This window comes from Pyricularia grisea, chromosome I (assembly GCF_004355905.1).
Source record: "Pyricularia grisea strain NI907 chromosome I, whole genome shotgun sequence".
Lineage (NCBI taxonomy): Eukaryota > Fungi > Ascomycota > Sordariomycetes > Magnaporthales > Pyriculariaceae > Pyricularia > Pyricularia grisea.
Window position 1 is genome coordinate 4,629,798 of NC_044973.1, and position 14,104 is coordinate 4,643,901.

Sequence of the window (14,104 nt, forward strand, 5' to 3'; positions counted from 1 at the left end):
GAAAAGAGGAGGAGAGTGACATTGATAAAACATTGTTTAATTTCATTTCTTTTTGTACTTCGTAACCAAATCGTCCTTGCTACTAAACGCTGTTGCATCAAATAAACAAACCGTCTATAATGTCCTGCCTTATGTTCTCACCCAATAGATAGATACCACCCTTGCGCTGACATTAGCATTTTAGACAAATAGAAAAAAAAGAGTACATGGATTTCATATGATACCAGGTTGTTCGTCAACCAACGAGATATCAACACAAAAACACCAGACAAAATAAAACTATGATAATCAGAGATTACCACCTCACTTCACCTTGAGCACCACCACCGCCGTTACCACTTGGGCCAATGCCAAGCAGCTGGTTGATCTCAGTCATGCCATCCTGTTCAAGGACGCCCATGAGCTCCGACAGCTGCTCGTGCGTCAGACTGCCCTGCCTCATCGGGTCCATCGAGTAACCACCAAAGTTACCGAGACCATCGTGGGGGCCATGATTCATGTGTTGACCGCCGAATCCCGCAGGTGGCATGGCGCCAAGCATTGCAGCCGCGCTGCCAGGGTCACCAAAGTTGTGCGTGCTGTTGCTGAACACGGCGGCATTGTTCTGCGAGTAGCCGGCATATTGAGACATGACTGGCGGGGGCTGGTTGAACCACTGCGTCGGCTGATGCTGATGCTGCGGGTTGTGTTGCTGCACATTCTGGTGGTGCCGCTGATTCTGCTGTGCGTGAGGCGGCAGCGCGGGTACTGCAAAAATTGGCCGTTGTTGTGGCGTCCCCTGCGGCGTGGGGTGGCCTTGGGGCGTTTGCGGCGTCTGTGGGGTAAACTTGATGGCCGGCGCGCCTGGAGTCATTGACCCGTGAGGCATCGGGGGGCTTTGATGGCTCATGACCGGAGTGTGATGAACAGATCCTGAGTCGGCAAAGTTGATAGCCGGGGACAGCGCATTGTTTGATTGAGAATGGCTACCATTGCCTAGAGACTCTGGCGGAGTTGGAATATTATTACGAGGAGACGAGAGGTTGCTGGCGTGTGGCGTAGTGGAAGCAGGTGGTGTGGGCTCATCGATTTGATTAGGCCCTGGACCTTCATCCTGTACAAAATCTGGAGGAAAGTATGACGGCCTCCTCCCGCCACCGCCGCCTGATTCTGACGCAGGATTGAAGAAAATGGAGCCTGTGCGAAACTGTGGATGGCGAGGGGGTGGGAATCCATCATCGTACGTGTTCTCGAACTTGAATGTCGGCTCTGGTTGCTGCTGCTGGTGTTGTTGTTGCTGATTCTGCTGCTGCTGGGGTTGATCAAAACTGTAACCAAACAACTGAGAGTTATTAAACAAAGGCGGTCCGGGTGGTTGCTGGTGATGATGATGCGGTGGTGCTGAAGTTGTTGATGCGGCCGTGTGGGCGGATGTATCCGATGCAGAGGGTGAGCTGGTGTCAGTTAGCGAAGGGGTTGTTGCAAAGCTGTTTGAGAACACGGGTGGAGCAGGCTGCTCGTCCGCCTGTTCGTAACTGTGCATGCATGCTCTAGCAAGATTTGCATAGTTTTGTGATGCTATCGCTGTGCCGGGCCACCTTTCTGAACACTGGTCAACTGTGTCGAGGCAAGTTTGTACCAACTCCTCAAGCTGCTCACGCGAATGTACTTTGCGCACTTCGGGATATGAGACGGACCAGAGCAACGTGTTAAGGGACATGTAGATGGTCAAGAGGAATATCCATGTGATGTCTACGGCCGACTGCTTGAGTTGCTGGCTCGAAAGTTCGATGATATGTGCCGAAGACTCGAAGCACCTCAAAGCCGCCGCACTGGAAGGCTTTGGTACCTGCGGCGATGGCCTGAAAAGAGCGACAACCATGCTGTGATACTTGCCAGTGAACCTAAGCGGAGTTAGCTGTGTCCAGGGCAAGAATTGCGCTGCGTAGATAATCAATTCACTTACCAGGGACCACACCAGGCCGGTTGCTCCGGACTAGAGTCACGCCAATCTTGGAGTTTCTGCAGCATTTGTGCAAACCAAGGATGGCGCTCATCCCTTGGTTCCGGCCGCTTCTTTTCGTACAACTTGCGTCTAATTTCTGCTTGTAGAAGCCTCATCTTTAGGAAATGGATCGACATGAGCTTCTTCTCGCTCGGAGGGCCTTCTTTGATCCCATCAGCTGTTATGAGCTCATCCGGACGGCTGTCAAAAAAGCCAACATCCATGAAGTCATCGCCCTTGGCGAAACCGTTGGGCCTTCCCATACTGTGCGCTAGACCGAATTCCATGGACAGAATTATCCAGCTTAGCCTCCTCTTGAGATCAAAGGTGATCATGTCGATGAGCCCCATGTCGTACTCTCGTTTTATCGTCTTTTCTTCACCCATTCCCAGTTGCTGGCAAATACGAGTAGCGAGGCCTACGATGTAGTAAACTGCTGATCGCGTAGGAGTCAGAGTTGAATACTGGCCTATGAGAACGAGACATTGAAGTGTTCGCAAGTCCTTCGCCCTGACTACTTCCTCAAAGTACTGCATGGCTGCCAAGTAGAAACCGTCAGCTAGACCTGCATATTGCAGCTCCAGCTTTTGAAGGCTGATTGCCAAGACCATCCAAACAATAAAGTTTTTGTGCGGGTCTTTGTCTCCATTATAAACCTCGTCCAGGTCTTTTGCAAGTACAACCTCGTGAAGGGTTGGAAGGAAAACTTGACCTGAAGAGAGCGGGGTATATTAGTTCGTGATCGCGGAACACCATAGACGCACATTTTTGCATGCGCGCACTCACCTCTTTGAATGTAAACCTCCAGCAACTTGTTCGCCATCGGTCGCGACGGCAGCTCCCGGGCGGCATGCGCGCTGACCATAGGATAGCTCTTCTTGCGAATGCTTGGACCACTTATGCTCCCACCATAACTGACAATACTCTGCATCCTGTTCGACCTGTCTATCCTTCGGGAGCCCACCGATGGAATGACATCGGATATTTTTTTTGCTTCCGTGAAACGCTTCGCATCCTCCATCACCAACCTTGTCATGGCAATTCCGCTACTCGGACCAAGGTACCTGGGGGTCTCATCATGTTCGTCCAGCTTGACCAACCCGCCTGGCCGTACCATATCCTCTGTATTGCGAGGGAACTCATCGTCATCGGTGAACTGGGCAAGCTCCGACTCGAGATGTCGCACGCGCGTCTGCAGTCGAACTACATAGTTGCGGTTGATCTTCTTGCCTTTGGTGGTGTCAAAGTATTCGCAAATGGAGCCTGAACGTTCGCAGGGAAGGCAGCGCGGAAGTGTCGGGTCGCATCGTGTTTTGCGCTGTATGAAGAGTCAGTTGTTAGCGGGGAAGCTCTTGTCGCTAGGCTTGCGACATAGATGCACATGGCACTATTATTCTCTACAGAGCCAGATCTATGTCGAGGCGCGCCATTGGGGAAGCAGAGCATGTATCGGAAACATACCTGGCGGCAACGGCAACATGCTGTGAGTGTATGCGCGATACGATTCGACGAGCCGTCGCCGTCGTCGTCACGATGTTGTTGGCGCACACGAGCAGCAGCAGCCGGTAGCGGTGGGCGTTGAGGGTGGTAGTACTGGGTCGATTGTGTCGTCTGTGGACGAGGGAGAGTGCCGACTGGTAAAGCCCCAAAAATGAACGAGGGGTCCATTTTTGAAGGCGTTTGGAGGCGTCGCCAACTCAGGAGCAAGTGGGTTCAAGCAATATTCTGGATCTATGAGCGATTTTGTTCGATTTCCAAAGCTGTTCAATCTCTTGGTAGCCAACCTCGGAATTGGTGACTGAGCGGTGGTTGTCGGGGTGGTGTGCGGGTTTTGTGACTGCGTCGATAAGGCAATCAATCTCCTCGAGTTTTACGGCGGGCAAAATAGGCAGGCAGGGCAGTACCAAGGCTACCTAGTATGACCGGAACTCGACTCCTGGTTGGTAAAAGTCAATCAGTTGCTGCTGCCGTGCAACAAAGTGCACGTGTATACCGCCACTCTTCAATTGCTCCGCCAGCCTTAACGAAGACGACATAAAAGCTCAGGCGCGAGATTATTTGTTGGCAATTCGTCCTGTCCCAGGCCCCCGTCTCGTTGCCTCTGCCCAGACGATAAGGTGCGGTATGTACTGTGCTGTAGAACGTGGTGCGGGCAGCCGCCCAATTTCAAGCAAGGGAGTTGTTTGCTGCACGCAGGGGTTTGGCGGTCTCTCCGGTACAAATTAAAATGGTCAATGAAAATCGCAGGTGATTCTCACAAGGTTGCAGGCGTTTGTCATGCGTGTTAGGGATAGATGATTATATGATTTTGGTTGTGTTTCTTTTCACGTTGATTTGCAGCATCAATCTTGGTCGCATCGTTTTGGCAAAGCAACTGGAGAATTGAATTCCTTCCAGAAAGCCGGGACTCGAGAGGGACGCGATGACAGCTGAATAGATGGAAGCGGGGCGAGTCGAGGGACGGGGCGGAAAGCAGACTATCGGTCCCTGCGTGTGTGTGGGTGATTGTGCTTCTTGCCAACTGAGAATGGTAGGGGTCTGATGGTCAACGGAGCCTGTGGGGAAAGCTGAATTTGGTCCGTTTTGATCATCGGGCGGCTGGAACTGAATACCTGAGGTAAAGTGAGAAGGTACCTACTTTTGAAAGCTACTGGTTTTCCTGGGGTTCCCACGTGTAACAATACCTAAAGGTACCTTACGTAGGTACACAGTAATAGTGGTTGTACTAAACCAGGCCCCGGTGGTGGACGTAATTACTTGTTGATCCAAACAGCCACAGGTAAATTTGGCCACCATTTGGAAGGTGCTTATCCTGGGCTAGTTCTTGAATTAAACTTGGGGCTTCAACCTTCGTTCGACTAGCCTTCCCGTCGCGCCTGCCATAGAGGTCACTGAGACACTGGCGGTTGTACGAAAATCACCTAGTCTCGCCTCGTCGCAAATCTGTCTGTCTGTCGGTTGCCCCTCTCCTTTTTTTTCTCTTTCTTCTCGACTCGCTGCCAGTGTCGCTCGGATTCGCCATCTTATGATTTCGTGTCTTGGTAAAAATAAAATGCATAATCATATGACCCGGGATCAGAAATACAGCGAATTTTTGTAACTCACTCGCCCAAGTTCGTGGGGAAGGTGACCGGTTTTTGGACACAGGTGCGAGTTGGTTGCCCTTTGCTGTTCTTGTCATCCTGCACCGATCCGTCCCTAAAGTGGTTTTGCATTCCTTGGGCCCCGCCAGAACAAAGTCCCCCTTGTTACGTAGGTAGCGACCCCCAATTTTCAGCATCCGGGGGAGACCTCACACACAGCGGTTCCACTGAGTTTGGACCAGTTTTGTTTGTCAGCGGCGCAGTTCATACTTCTTGACGGTGGAAACAAGGGCCGCATACAACAACAACAACCGAAGCAGGGCAGGGCATGAAAACAATTCGTCATGCGTCAGATCCATTTAGCCTTTGGCCTTCTAGAACTTTTCTGTAAATGGAGAACAGGGCTGCATCGACAAGGATTCCCAGGGGCCATTCGGGGGCGCAGAGCCTCCCTGACCCTTGGTGGACCAAAAATCCCACGCATCTGTGACGCCAATCCTGACTAGCGCTGGTCTATTCTTGACATGAGTAGGTACTGTATACTACTATTGTTGTACGTTTTTGGACTCCCTTGCGTGCGTGTGACCTGTCGTCTGTTGTCTGGTTGCATCCCCTTTGGCTATTTTGGCCCCATGCATGCATACTGCTATGGGCAGATGAGACAGAAATACTTTGGTACTACATTTTCAAGGGGGAGACCATGAATCCTCTGCCTTTTGTCGTGTGTCCTCTGCTAAACTGGTAAAAACCTGGCCTAATTTTAGGGTTGAGCTTAACTCGCATAAGCTGCTGCTGCGTCATGATATTGGCGGCCGTGTTGAAGCCAAGTAAAAGGTAATACCGGTAAAAGACTCAAGTTATGGCTAGGTTCTCCAAAATAAAGTCCGGTCGAGACTTTCAAAATCCTATTGCAAAGTAAAACTAGTGGCAAACAAAGCAATTACCTAAATTTCCGGAATCTTGGTTTATTCTCCAAACAAAGATCAAGGACCGTTGAGAAAGGGCGGCCCCCCCAACTCGAAGCCAAAGGCTCGCATTGACCGGCGAAAAAAAGATAGATTGATATGATATGTCATGAACCCATTAATAGCCGCAGGGTTATGCTTGTTCTAGTTCTAGAAGCCTTCTTTGCATGGAAAAGCAAGGGATATGACAAGTCGACGTGAAGCGTGCCATCCATTGTCGTGCATCTTATCCCAGTTTTTCGCAGCGACTGCTTACTTGTGTGTGTGCCTGCATACTAGCCGCTAGTTCTGCGCTAAATGGTTTCGGTTCACATGGGCGCAACCACCCAAACAAACCAACGTCAGTGACTTTGACACGTTCGGCCCCGCCGAGCTGCGTTTGAACCCAGTCGGGTCACTTCAAGGCGATTAGGTAATCTGTCTACAAACGGCTGGAGCCTTCAATGTCGATCTTTCCCCACCTGACCTTCGGATTTGGTTGCTGGTGCCGCTTGTTGTAGGAGCCGCACGCATCTCACCCCATTCAACCCCTCAAAGCTCTTGCAAAACCAATGCGACATTGCCGCGAATGCGAACAGCGAACATCTCGTGTCCAAGGGGACTTGCGCCACATGCTTTAAAGTAGTCTTTCTTCCGACTCTCGAGGCACCTTTATTTTTATAGGGTGTAATCGTCGAATTTATTGGTGGCTTCAGCACTTTCAACCAGGATGCCGCGCTCGAGTTTCTCTGAGAACCCCCTGTTGAGGGTTTCCAGGCCAGTGTCGGCTTGCTCAAGATGTCAGTCAAAAAGTCTTACTTATCAATTTCGCACGCATAGACTTGCTAGGTGCATTTATAATAATTACATCGTGGCTGACTTGGGTTTTCTTCTGTCTTTTTAGGTCGAACAGCCAAAGTCAAGGTGAATGACAAACATTCCTTATCATGATCCCTACGATGGGCCAGTCTTCTAACCTGAGGACCGTCCTCATCTAGTGTGATGGAAAACTCCCCGCTTGTACCGCTTGCGAAAAGGCAGGACGCGAAAACGAATGTTCGGCAGCCAACGACCAGTTTGCTCGCGGCAAGGAGCGCAGGTAAGCTCCTTCGGACCAGAGTCACGTGTGGCTCCATCATAGACTGACCAAATTCTGTCTCATCACAGCTATGTTGCAGCTCTTGAGCTTCGTGTAGAGAAATTAGAGAGGCGGCTCAAGTTTGCCAAGTCTCGAAAGGCATCCATGGCCCTTCACGATGTCGATGCACCACTTGCACACTCGGATGACCGCAAGGGCTCCATGGCCAACATCCATGCAGCCATCTACAGAAAGGCCGCCAGGCAGAGGGAGAACTCCGATGTTAATGCACTAGTCTCCGACTTTGGCTTTTTGTACGAATGCACTGTTCCTTGTTGCATGAAAACCTCCTCGAAGATCTCACCACCATTTCGAAGCGATGGCCCTACTGACACATGGCTCTTCTCAGGTCGGTCAACGCAACTGCGCAGGACTTTGAGCCCTCGGTTAGCAACATGACCTTTGCTAGGCTTTTGTTGGCAGCTTCAACCGCAGATCCCCTGCCAGAACCCCAGACAGACACCAATCCGCCCCGTGATGTCGCCCGAGGACTCGTCAAGTACTATCTCGACAACATCTATGCTTTGTATCCATTCTTTCCAGATGTTCATCTGCATTCCGCTGTTGAGAACCTCTACCATGATGACAGGCGACATCTCAAGCATCATGATTGCTGGCTGTTCTGGATGGTACTCGCGATTGCATCAACGGCTCAGAGTCACAGTTGCAACGATGAATATTACCGCAACGGCGTCGAATATGTTACCAGGGCGATGACATTTGCCGATATGGCTCTGATGCCTGGCAAAGAAACCCAGATCAGATCGCTTTTATTACTCACGCAATACTCCTTATTTGACCCGGCTCACTTTGACAGCTGGCATCTAATCGGATTCACTTGCCGTGCTATCATTGATCTTGGCTTCCATCAAGATCCATCATCCACAGATCGAATCGACAAGTTCAAGCTAAACCTGCGGAGGAAGATTTTCTACTGCGCCTATGCTCTCGACAGGTATGTTTGTTTGCTATTACTAGCACACGAATCACCGTGTCTGACGCCTCTAATACTGGATACAGGTGCATTGGAATGATGTCGGCTAGAGCCTTTTCTTTCACGGACGACGCCGTCAACGTGGCACTACCCAGCATGACTGGAGTTGGCCGCATCCCATCCATTAGCGGGACCATCAAGGGTCCCGAGTCATCGGATCCAGCGATTTTGTTGTTTCAGCTCCGTCAGACGCAGTCACATTGGTACCAGACTTTAGTCCAATCCGACCCATCGGTGCCGCTCGAGAATGCAGCTGGCTATGTTTGGCATATGTGCCACGAGATGCGCGAATGGTTCGAATCACTCCCTGATGGCGATGAAGGACTGCCAACTGCCATTCGCCAATTGTTTGAGCTCGAACTGAAGTACAGCTATGTCTACTGCATCGCGCCTAGTTCGCGCGCACCGACGATAACGTCTCACGGCCGACTTTTGATATTCGAGTACGCAGTCGCCTACATGAACGACGTGTACGACATGGTACACCCTCCAGACGAGAAACCGCAGATTGTGCTCGGCGAAGTGAAGCCATCGCCTTTGTCAGCATGGGCGTTGCTTACCTATGATCAAGCGTTGAGAGTGTACTTTATGGGTTCCCAGTTTCTGGCTGTCATGGATGAGATGGGTGAAACACTGTTGTCGGAATCACCAGTGCCTGTGCCTCTCTCAGTCCCGGGAACCGCCCCTCCCCCACCTATGCCCGAAAGACGTGGAGGTGATAATCTGGACAGAAGCTTGGCCTGCGTTGAAAAGACAATTGCGACACTGAAAAAGTTTGGCGATCGATGGAACATCGCAAATATGCTTGCACAAGAGTTTGACAGAAAGAGCAAGGACTTGCGCCAGAGGATTGAGAAACTCAAAGTTTTGAGGAGCGAACAGCAAGAACAACAGCGCCAACAGCTCCAGCAGCAACAAGACCAAAAGCCGCACCACCAGCAGCACCAGCCACATCATCAGCATAATCGATCCCAGACGCATGTGTCCACGCCGCATCTTCAACATCAGGTACCACCTCCGCCCCAGTACTCAATGCCCATGGGACCACACTCTATAGCCCCGATGAGTCCTCCTTTACAGCAGCACATGTCACCGTCTGCTAGACACATATCACCACCTCAACGTGGCGGTGGTATACAAATGATGTCAGGGCCTCCTCCACACCCAAACATGATGCATGGAGCCTATTCTGCTCAGCCCCATATGCAACAACCTCATTTCCAGCATCAACCGCCTTTTCCTGGCCAACTAAACCCTCTGCCGCCTCAGGTCCAACAACACCCGCCAGTACAGCATCATACACGACCAGCCGAGGTCAACTGGGCACCAGTTGACATTAATGAGATTATGCGCCAAGGCGGCGGTATATGATCGGCTATCCTAGCTTTTGAACAATATCGGTTACTGTTGGCCCTCTTATTTGTCGAATGGTTTTACCTGGCCAACTGTATCAGTGGATCTTCGGAATGACTTTTGGATACTTTCTTTTACCTGAGTTAAACTTGACATAGTCACAGATGATTTCCCAGCATATATGTCAGCGAGATAGATATAATGTAGCGTAAATGACACTCTTGATTTTCATGAGGTTCCATAACACGATTGCGAAAATATCAGCTGTCTACCAATCGGCGGCAAGCGGCATCTCAGCTTGACTCAACCATGGTTTCTCAGCCTGCCGGACCAGAAAAAAAAAAAAAAAAAAAAAAAAAAAAAAAAAAAAAAAAAAAAAAAAAAAAAAAAAAAATGAAAGCTTGAGCAAAATTCAGAATCATACAGCCTTGACCCTGCATCCCCGGCCGGGGTTGTAGGCGGCAAAATTTTCATTCGTGGAAGATTTGGTGCCAGAGCCTTCCCCATGCGTGCACTCCGCTTCTCCGCATCTACCCCAGTCCTACTCCAAGATCCCATGGGGCGTAAATTGACAGTATCGCAAGGTTTAAATTGGTTCAACTTTGCTGGTCATCAAGGGATAAATGTGAGGATTTTTTCCCTTTTCTTTTGGCTTTAAACCGCGATTTCTCGGTTATTGAAAAAACTTGAAAGTCTTTTACTTATTATGTGTTGACCGCCTGGCGATTTATATTCTGCTGCTCCATTTTCGATTGAGTGTGTCGTCAACACAACGAAGGCACGCCGATGAAAAGATAAAAGAAGAAGAAAAAAAAAAGACATATGACCCCATCCTTACCATCACCTCCATCGACCCCGGCGTGCTCCACAGGCACTAAACTAGGTCCTGATCCATCCCCAGTCCGGGGCCGTTCGTAAGCTCGTATGGAGATGCCCCGATAACGTACGGGGTGAGTAGATAAAAACCCTTTTACGATGCCGGCCATCAGAATATCTGGGGCCTTCATTCTTTCTTTATCACCTCGCCCATTACCACGCACGCATCCGTCACTATTCTGCGCTGGTAAATACAAGAGTCAAGATGGTTTCCTCAACGCGGGCGTACAACTGGTACGTGTGCATGGTCGCTGCCATGGCCATGGTGCTTTACGGGTATGTGTATTGCGATATCTTTTCTTTTTGAGCTGAGCAAAACCATCTTAGCCACCCACTTACTTATATATGGGGAAGTTCTCGTCTGACTTTTGGGATTCTGATCATGTCGCAGATACGATGCCTCCGTCTTCAACAGTGTTCAGGGCAGTGACCACTGGCTCGAGTGGTTTGATCTCAACTCGGTAGGCAAGCATCAAACACCGCGACCCTGGTCCCAGTCGTCAACCTTCGGACAGAAACACTGACAAAGTCGTCTGCTCAGGCTACCGACGCATACATGATTGGCCTGATCAACACGGCGTACACCATCGGAGCTATCATATCTGGGTTCTTCATTGGTGGCCCGACGGTAAGTTCCGGACTGCTTTGGGGAGACTTTGTTGTTGATTTTATCGAAACTGATGTTCTGCCGCGACTTTGAACCCTGCAGGCCGACTACTTGGGTCGACGATGGGCCATCTTCGCCGGGTGCGCTACCACTGTGGTGGCGACTTTCATGCAGGCTTTTGCTCCGTACCACAGCATCGGCGTTTTCATTGCTGGGCGTGTGGTTATTGGTCTCGGTCAAGGTAAGTTCTCACAGGTCTCGTGGCTACGGTATTGCCTGCTGTGCAACTGCTAACTTTACGGTTTCTTGCTTGACGTAGGCTTGGCTTTGAGTAAGTCCAGACGGTGCTCCTGTACCTGATTTGCATACTCGATGGAGTCCATTATCTGATCTCACACATAAATCTGTCCACAGCTGCTGGCCCCGTCTACATTAATGAGATGGCGCCCGCTGAAATCCGCGGAGTTGTCATGGTATGTTCTTTTCCATCACCTACCTGAAGAATCACCGCGTCCATGAGGCTGACAAGTAACTTTCTTCACCTTTTCCCAGACTTTTTGGCAACTCTTCTACAGCGTCGGCTCCTTCATCTGCTTCTGGACCAACTACGCCTGCTCGCAGAACCGCAAAAGCCTCGGCCACTGGGACTGGCGCACGGTGGTCATCCTCCAGGCGCTGGTGCCCGTCATCATCATGATGCTGATCCCTTGGATCCCTGAGTCGCCGCGTTGGCACATCCAGCGACACGGCGACATCGAGGGCGCACGGGCAGCGCTGCGCAAGGTCCGCGAGACCGAAGAGGAGGTCGAGTTCGAGGTGGCGACCATCCGCGAGGCCATCGAGTACGAGAAGGAACTCTCGCAGGGCTCGTCTTACAAGGCGCTATTCAGGGATGCTTCCGTCAGGAAGAGGCTTTACCTGGCTATGGTCCTCAACGTTGGGCAGCAGGTAAGTCGGGCGGGAAGGGGTGTGATGAAGAAGGACTTTTCATCCCTGGTGCACATTTACTAACAGCACACCCTTCTCCAGCTTACCGGTCAAGGCACGCTCAACAGCTACAGCACGGCCATTTACAAAAAGGTATGGCCCGACGTCACCACCATCAACCTGATCAACGCGCTCAACGCGACCTTTGGAATCATCTTTACGCTCAACGCCGCCTGGACGGCCGACCGCTTTGGTCGCCGCTGGCTGTTCATCGTCGGCGCCATCGGCATGAGCCTGTGCATGCTCGCCGTGCCCGTCGTCGGGCTCGCCACCCCGGACATTGACGGCGGCAGGAAGACACAGCCGGTCGGCATCGCCATCGTCTTCCTGCTCTTCATGTTTGCCTTCTTTTACAAGCCCAGCTGGGGCGCCACGACTTGGATCTGGACCGCCGAGGTCTTTTCAATGAACGTGCGCGCGCAGGCGGTCGGCATGTGCTCGCAGATGCAGAACGTGGCAAACACAATCTTTCAGCAGTTCTTTCCCAAGTTCTTGCAGGATACGTACGTTCTTCTCTTTTTCTTTTTTTTTCTTTTTCTGGCATCCCTTTTTTGCTTCCTCCATTCATTGCTTGGTTTTCCTGATCGATCCGTCCCACTTACTAACTCTCTCCATCTGATGCCAAACAGTGGCCTCAAGTGTCTCTTCTTCTTCATGGCCATCAACATCGTACTCGCCGTCTTTGTGTACTTCCTAATCCCCGAGACAAAGAAGGTGCCCCTCGAGGAGATGGATGTTCTCTTTGGAGGCGTCAACCATGTCGACCAGGGCGCCGAGAAGCTCGGCCTCGACGACAACAAGGCCGTCCCGACCGTCCAGATGGATGAGGAGACCGGCGGCAGTGCCATCCCAACTGGTGACCGGACGAGGGCAGCTGCTTAGTTTTGGTACGGCCCTTCCACGGATTGTGCATAGACTGGATGTAGGAAACGGTTTTAGTTTAGAGTAGTCCACGGAAAAAGGCAATTACAGCTTATCAGCGACCATCGACTTTGTGAGCTTGGCTTTCAGGTCCGCCGATAAGAAGAGGCTGAACACCGAGGTTGCGATGCTCAACCACCCACCGTATTGTACTCCTCAAGAAACGACTAGACTATTTGAGCGTGCATTACTTGTGTAGAAGCAGACCAATCCAAGTTGAAACTAAGGATCCAAGATTCAAGCCATGTTTGCAGTTTGTCGTTATCCTGAGGACGTCATTCACAAGTCACCATTGAACGCCGCGTCTCGTACAAACTTCCTCAAAGCTCGTGCACACTGCTACACCCGTTCCTTTGGCTCTTCCTTTGCATGTCTGCAATCCCCAATGGGCCCATCAGATAAAAGCTGAACTATTCACTGCAACGAGGTGAATGCAGGATTTCATTGTTGCGATCTGAAGCTCTGGGTTAGAAGATAGCGAAAGTCTCTGGAAGATTTAGATTCAATAAAATAGAGCGTCTTGTTTTTACCTCCTTGTAAGTAATCACCCACCATTAAGATTAATAAACGTTTCATTCTTGAACCAAAAGAAAGAAGCGTTGCACATCAAGAACTCTGCCATATCCATGCAATCGTGCGGAAAAGCCGTGGGGAGCAGCACAAGTTGATCGGTGAAGCTTAGGGTTAAATTGAAGTTGCAATTACATATATCCCTACTCAATCATATAAAAATAGCTGGGGTGTGGTCCGGTTATTTCGTCGTATTTATAGAAACAGGGCACAGGGCAGGTCAAGCCAAGCAGAAACCAGAGAACCCGATTGTGTATGCAGTAATGATAAACAAACCCCGTTTTTTTTTTTTTTTTTTTTTTTCTTCAGGCGGTTAATCGATTTGCCAGTCTAACAACACTCTTTGACCTTACACACCACCTGAATTGCAAATACTTTTCGACCTCAACTTGTACTTTTTGGCAGTCAAGCTTTCCCTGGACTGGCATATTTCCTCTTTGAAGTTTTCAACATGTCTCGATGCCTTTTTATCCATCTACTTTTACTTTTTCTTATAAACAACGCAGTATGCTGTCATTTTGAATCCGGTACTGCCTTGCCTCCAAAACACCCCAAAAGCAATAGCGGTTTAGCCCGAGCTGCTCCCAAATTGGCCAAGAAAAACATCCGGATCAGGCCAAGATACGACACGAATGAACTTGTTCATT

The 14,104-nt window shown here is 50.3% G+C and overlaps 3 protein-coding genes across 3 annotated transcripts; 2 read left to right on the top strand and 1 right to left on the bottom strand.

The window, feature by feature from the left end:
* Positions 1-74: 74 nt before the first annotated feature.
* Positions 75-4,371, bottom strand: PgNI_06440 (uncharacterized protein). Its single transcript, XM_031126464.1, has 4 exons — positions 3,446-4,371; positions 2,771-3,302; positions 1,946-2,696; positions 75-1,883 (listed from the first exon to the last, which is right to left on the bottom strand). Exons 1-4 carry the CDS (start codon positions 3,650-3,652, stop codon positions 296-298), a joined length of 3,078 nt encoding a protein of 1,025 aa, XP_030983305.1. The 5' UTR covers positions 3,653-4,371; the 3' UTR covers positions 75-295.
* Positions 4,372-6,561: 2,190 nt separating this feature from the next.
* PgNI_06441 (uncharacterized protein) lies at positions 6,562-9,715 on the top strand. The gene is made up of 6 exons (XM_031126465.1): positions 6,562-6,811; positions 6,916-6,935; positions 7,010-7,110; positions 7,179-7,403; positions 7,499-8,104; positions 8,170-9,715. Exons 1-6 carry the CDS (start codon positions 6,742-6,744, stop codon positions 9,512-9,514), a joined length of 2,367 nt encoding a protein of 788 aa, XP_030983291.1. The 5' UTR covers positions 6,562-6,741; the 3' UTR covers positions 9,515-9,715.
* A 446-nt stretch (positions 9,716-10,161) lies between these two features.
* Positions 10,162-13,094, top strand: PgNI_06442 (uncharacterized protein). The gene is made up of 8 exons (XM_031126466.1): positions 10,162-10,648; positions 10,764-10,833; positions 10,914-11,000; positions 11,082-11,220; positions 11,394-11,452; positions 11,532-11,927; positions 12,009-12,469; positions 12,596-13,094. The coding sequence occupies exons 1-8, from the start codon at positions 10,578-10,580 to the stop codon at positions 12,846-12,848; spliced, it is 1,536 nt and encodes a 511-aa protein (XP_030983306.1). The 5' UTR covers positions 10,162-10,577; the 3' UTR covers positions 12,849-13,094.
* Positions 13,095-14,104: the final 1,010 nt, after the last annotated feature.

What these genes read in the sequence shown, in the direction of transcription:
- PgNI_06440 (XM_031126464.1), bottom strand. Translation starts at nt 3,652, where the DNA reads ATGGACCCCTCGTTCATTTTTGGGGCTTTACCAGTCGGCACTCTCCCT. An exon ending in GGAGGTTTACATTCAAAGAG is followed by an intron (nt 2,697 to 2,770) that starts GTGAGTGCGCGC and finishes CGCTCTCTTCAG; the next exon opens with GTCAAGTTTTCCTTCCAACC. An exon ending in CCGGCCTGGTGTGGTCCCTG is followed by an intron (nt 1,884 to 1,945) that starts GTAAGTGAATTG and finishes AACTCCGCTTAG; the next exon opens with GTTCACTGGCAAGTATCACA.
- PgNI_06441 (XM_031126465.1), top strand. Translation starts at nt 6,742, where the DNA reads ATGCCGCGCTCGAGTTTCTCTGAGAACCCCCTGTTGAGGGTTTCCAGG. An exon ending in GTCTCCGACTTTGGCTTTTT is followed by an intron (nt 7,404 to 7,498) that starts GTACGAATGCAC and finishes GGCTCTTCTCAG; the next exon opens with GTCGGTCAACGCAACTGCGC. An exon ending in TGCGCCTATGCTCTCGACAG is followed by an intron (nt 8,105 to 8,169) that starts GTATGTTTGTTT and finishes TACTGGATACAG; the next exon opens with GTGCATTGGAATGATGTCGG.
- PgNI_06442 (XM_031126466.1), top strand. Translation starts at nt 10,578, where the DNA reads ATGGTTTCCTCAACGCGGGCGTACAACTGGTACGTGTGCATGGTCGCT. An exon ending in ATGGCCATGGTGCTTTACGG is followed by an intron (nt 10,649 to 10,763) that starts GTATGTGTATTG and finishes ATCATGTCGCAG; the next exon opens with ATACGATGCCTCCGTCTTCA. An exon ending in TCCTCAACGTTGGGCAGCAG is followed by an intron (nt 11,928 to 12,008) that starts GTAAGTCGGGCG and finishes ACCCTTCTCCAG; the next exon opens with CTTACCGGTCAAGGCACGCT.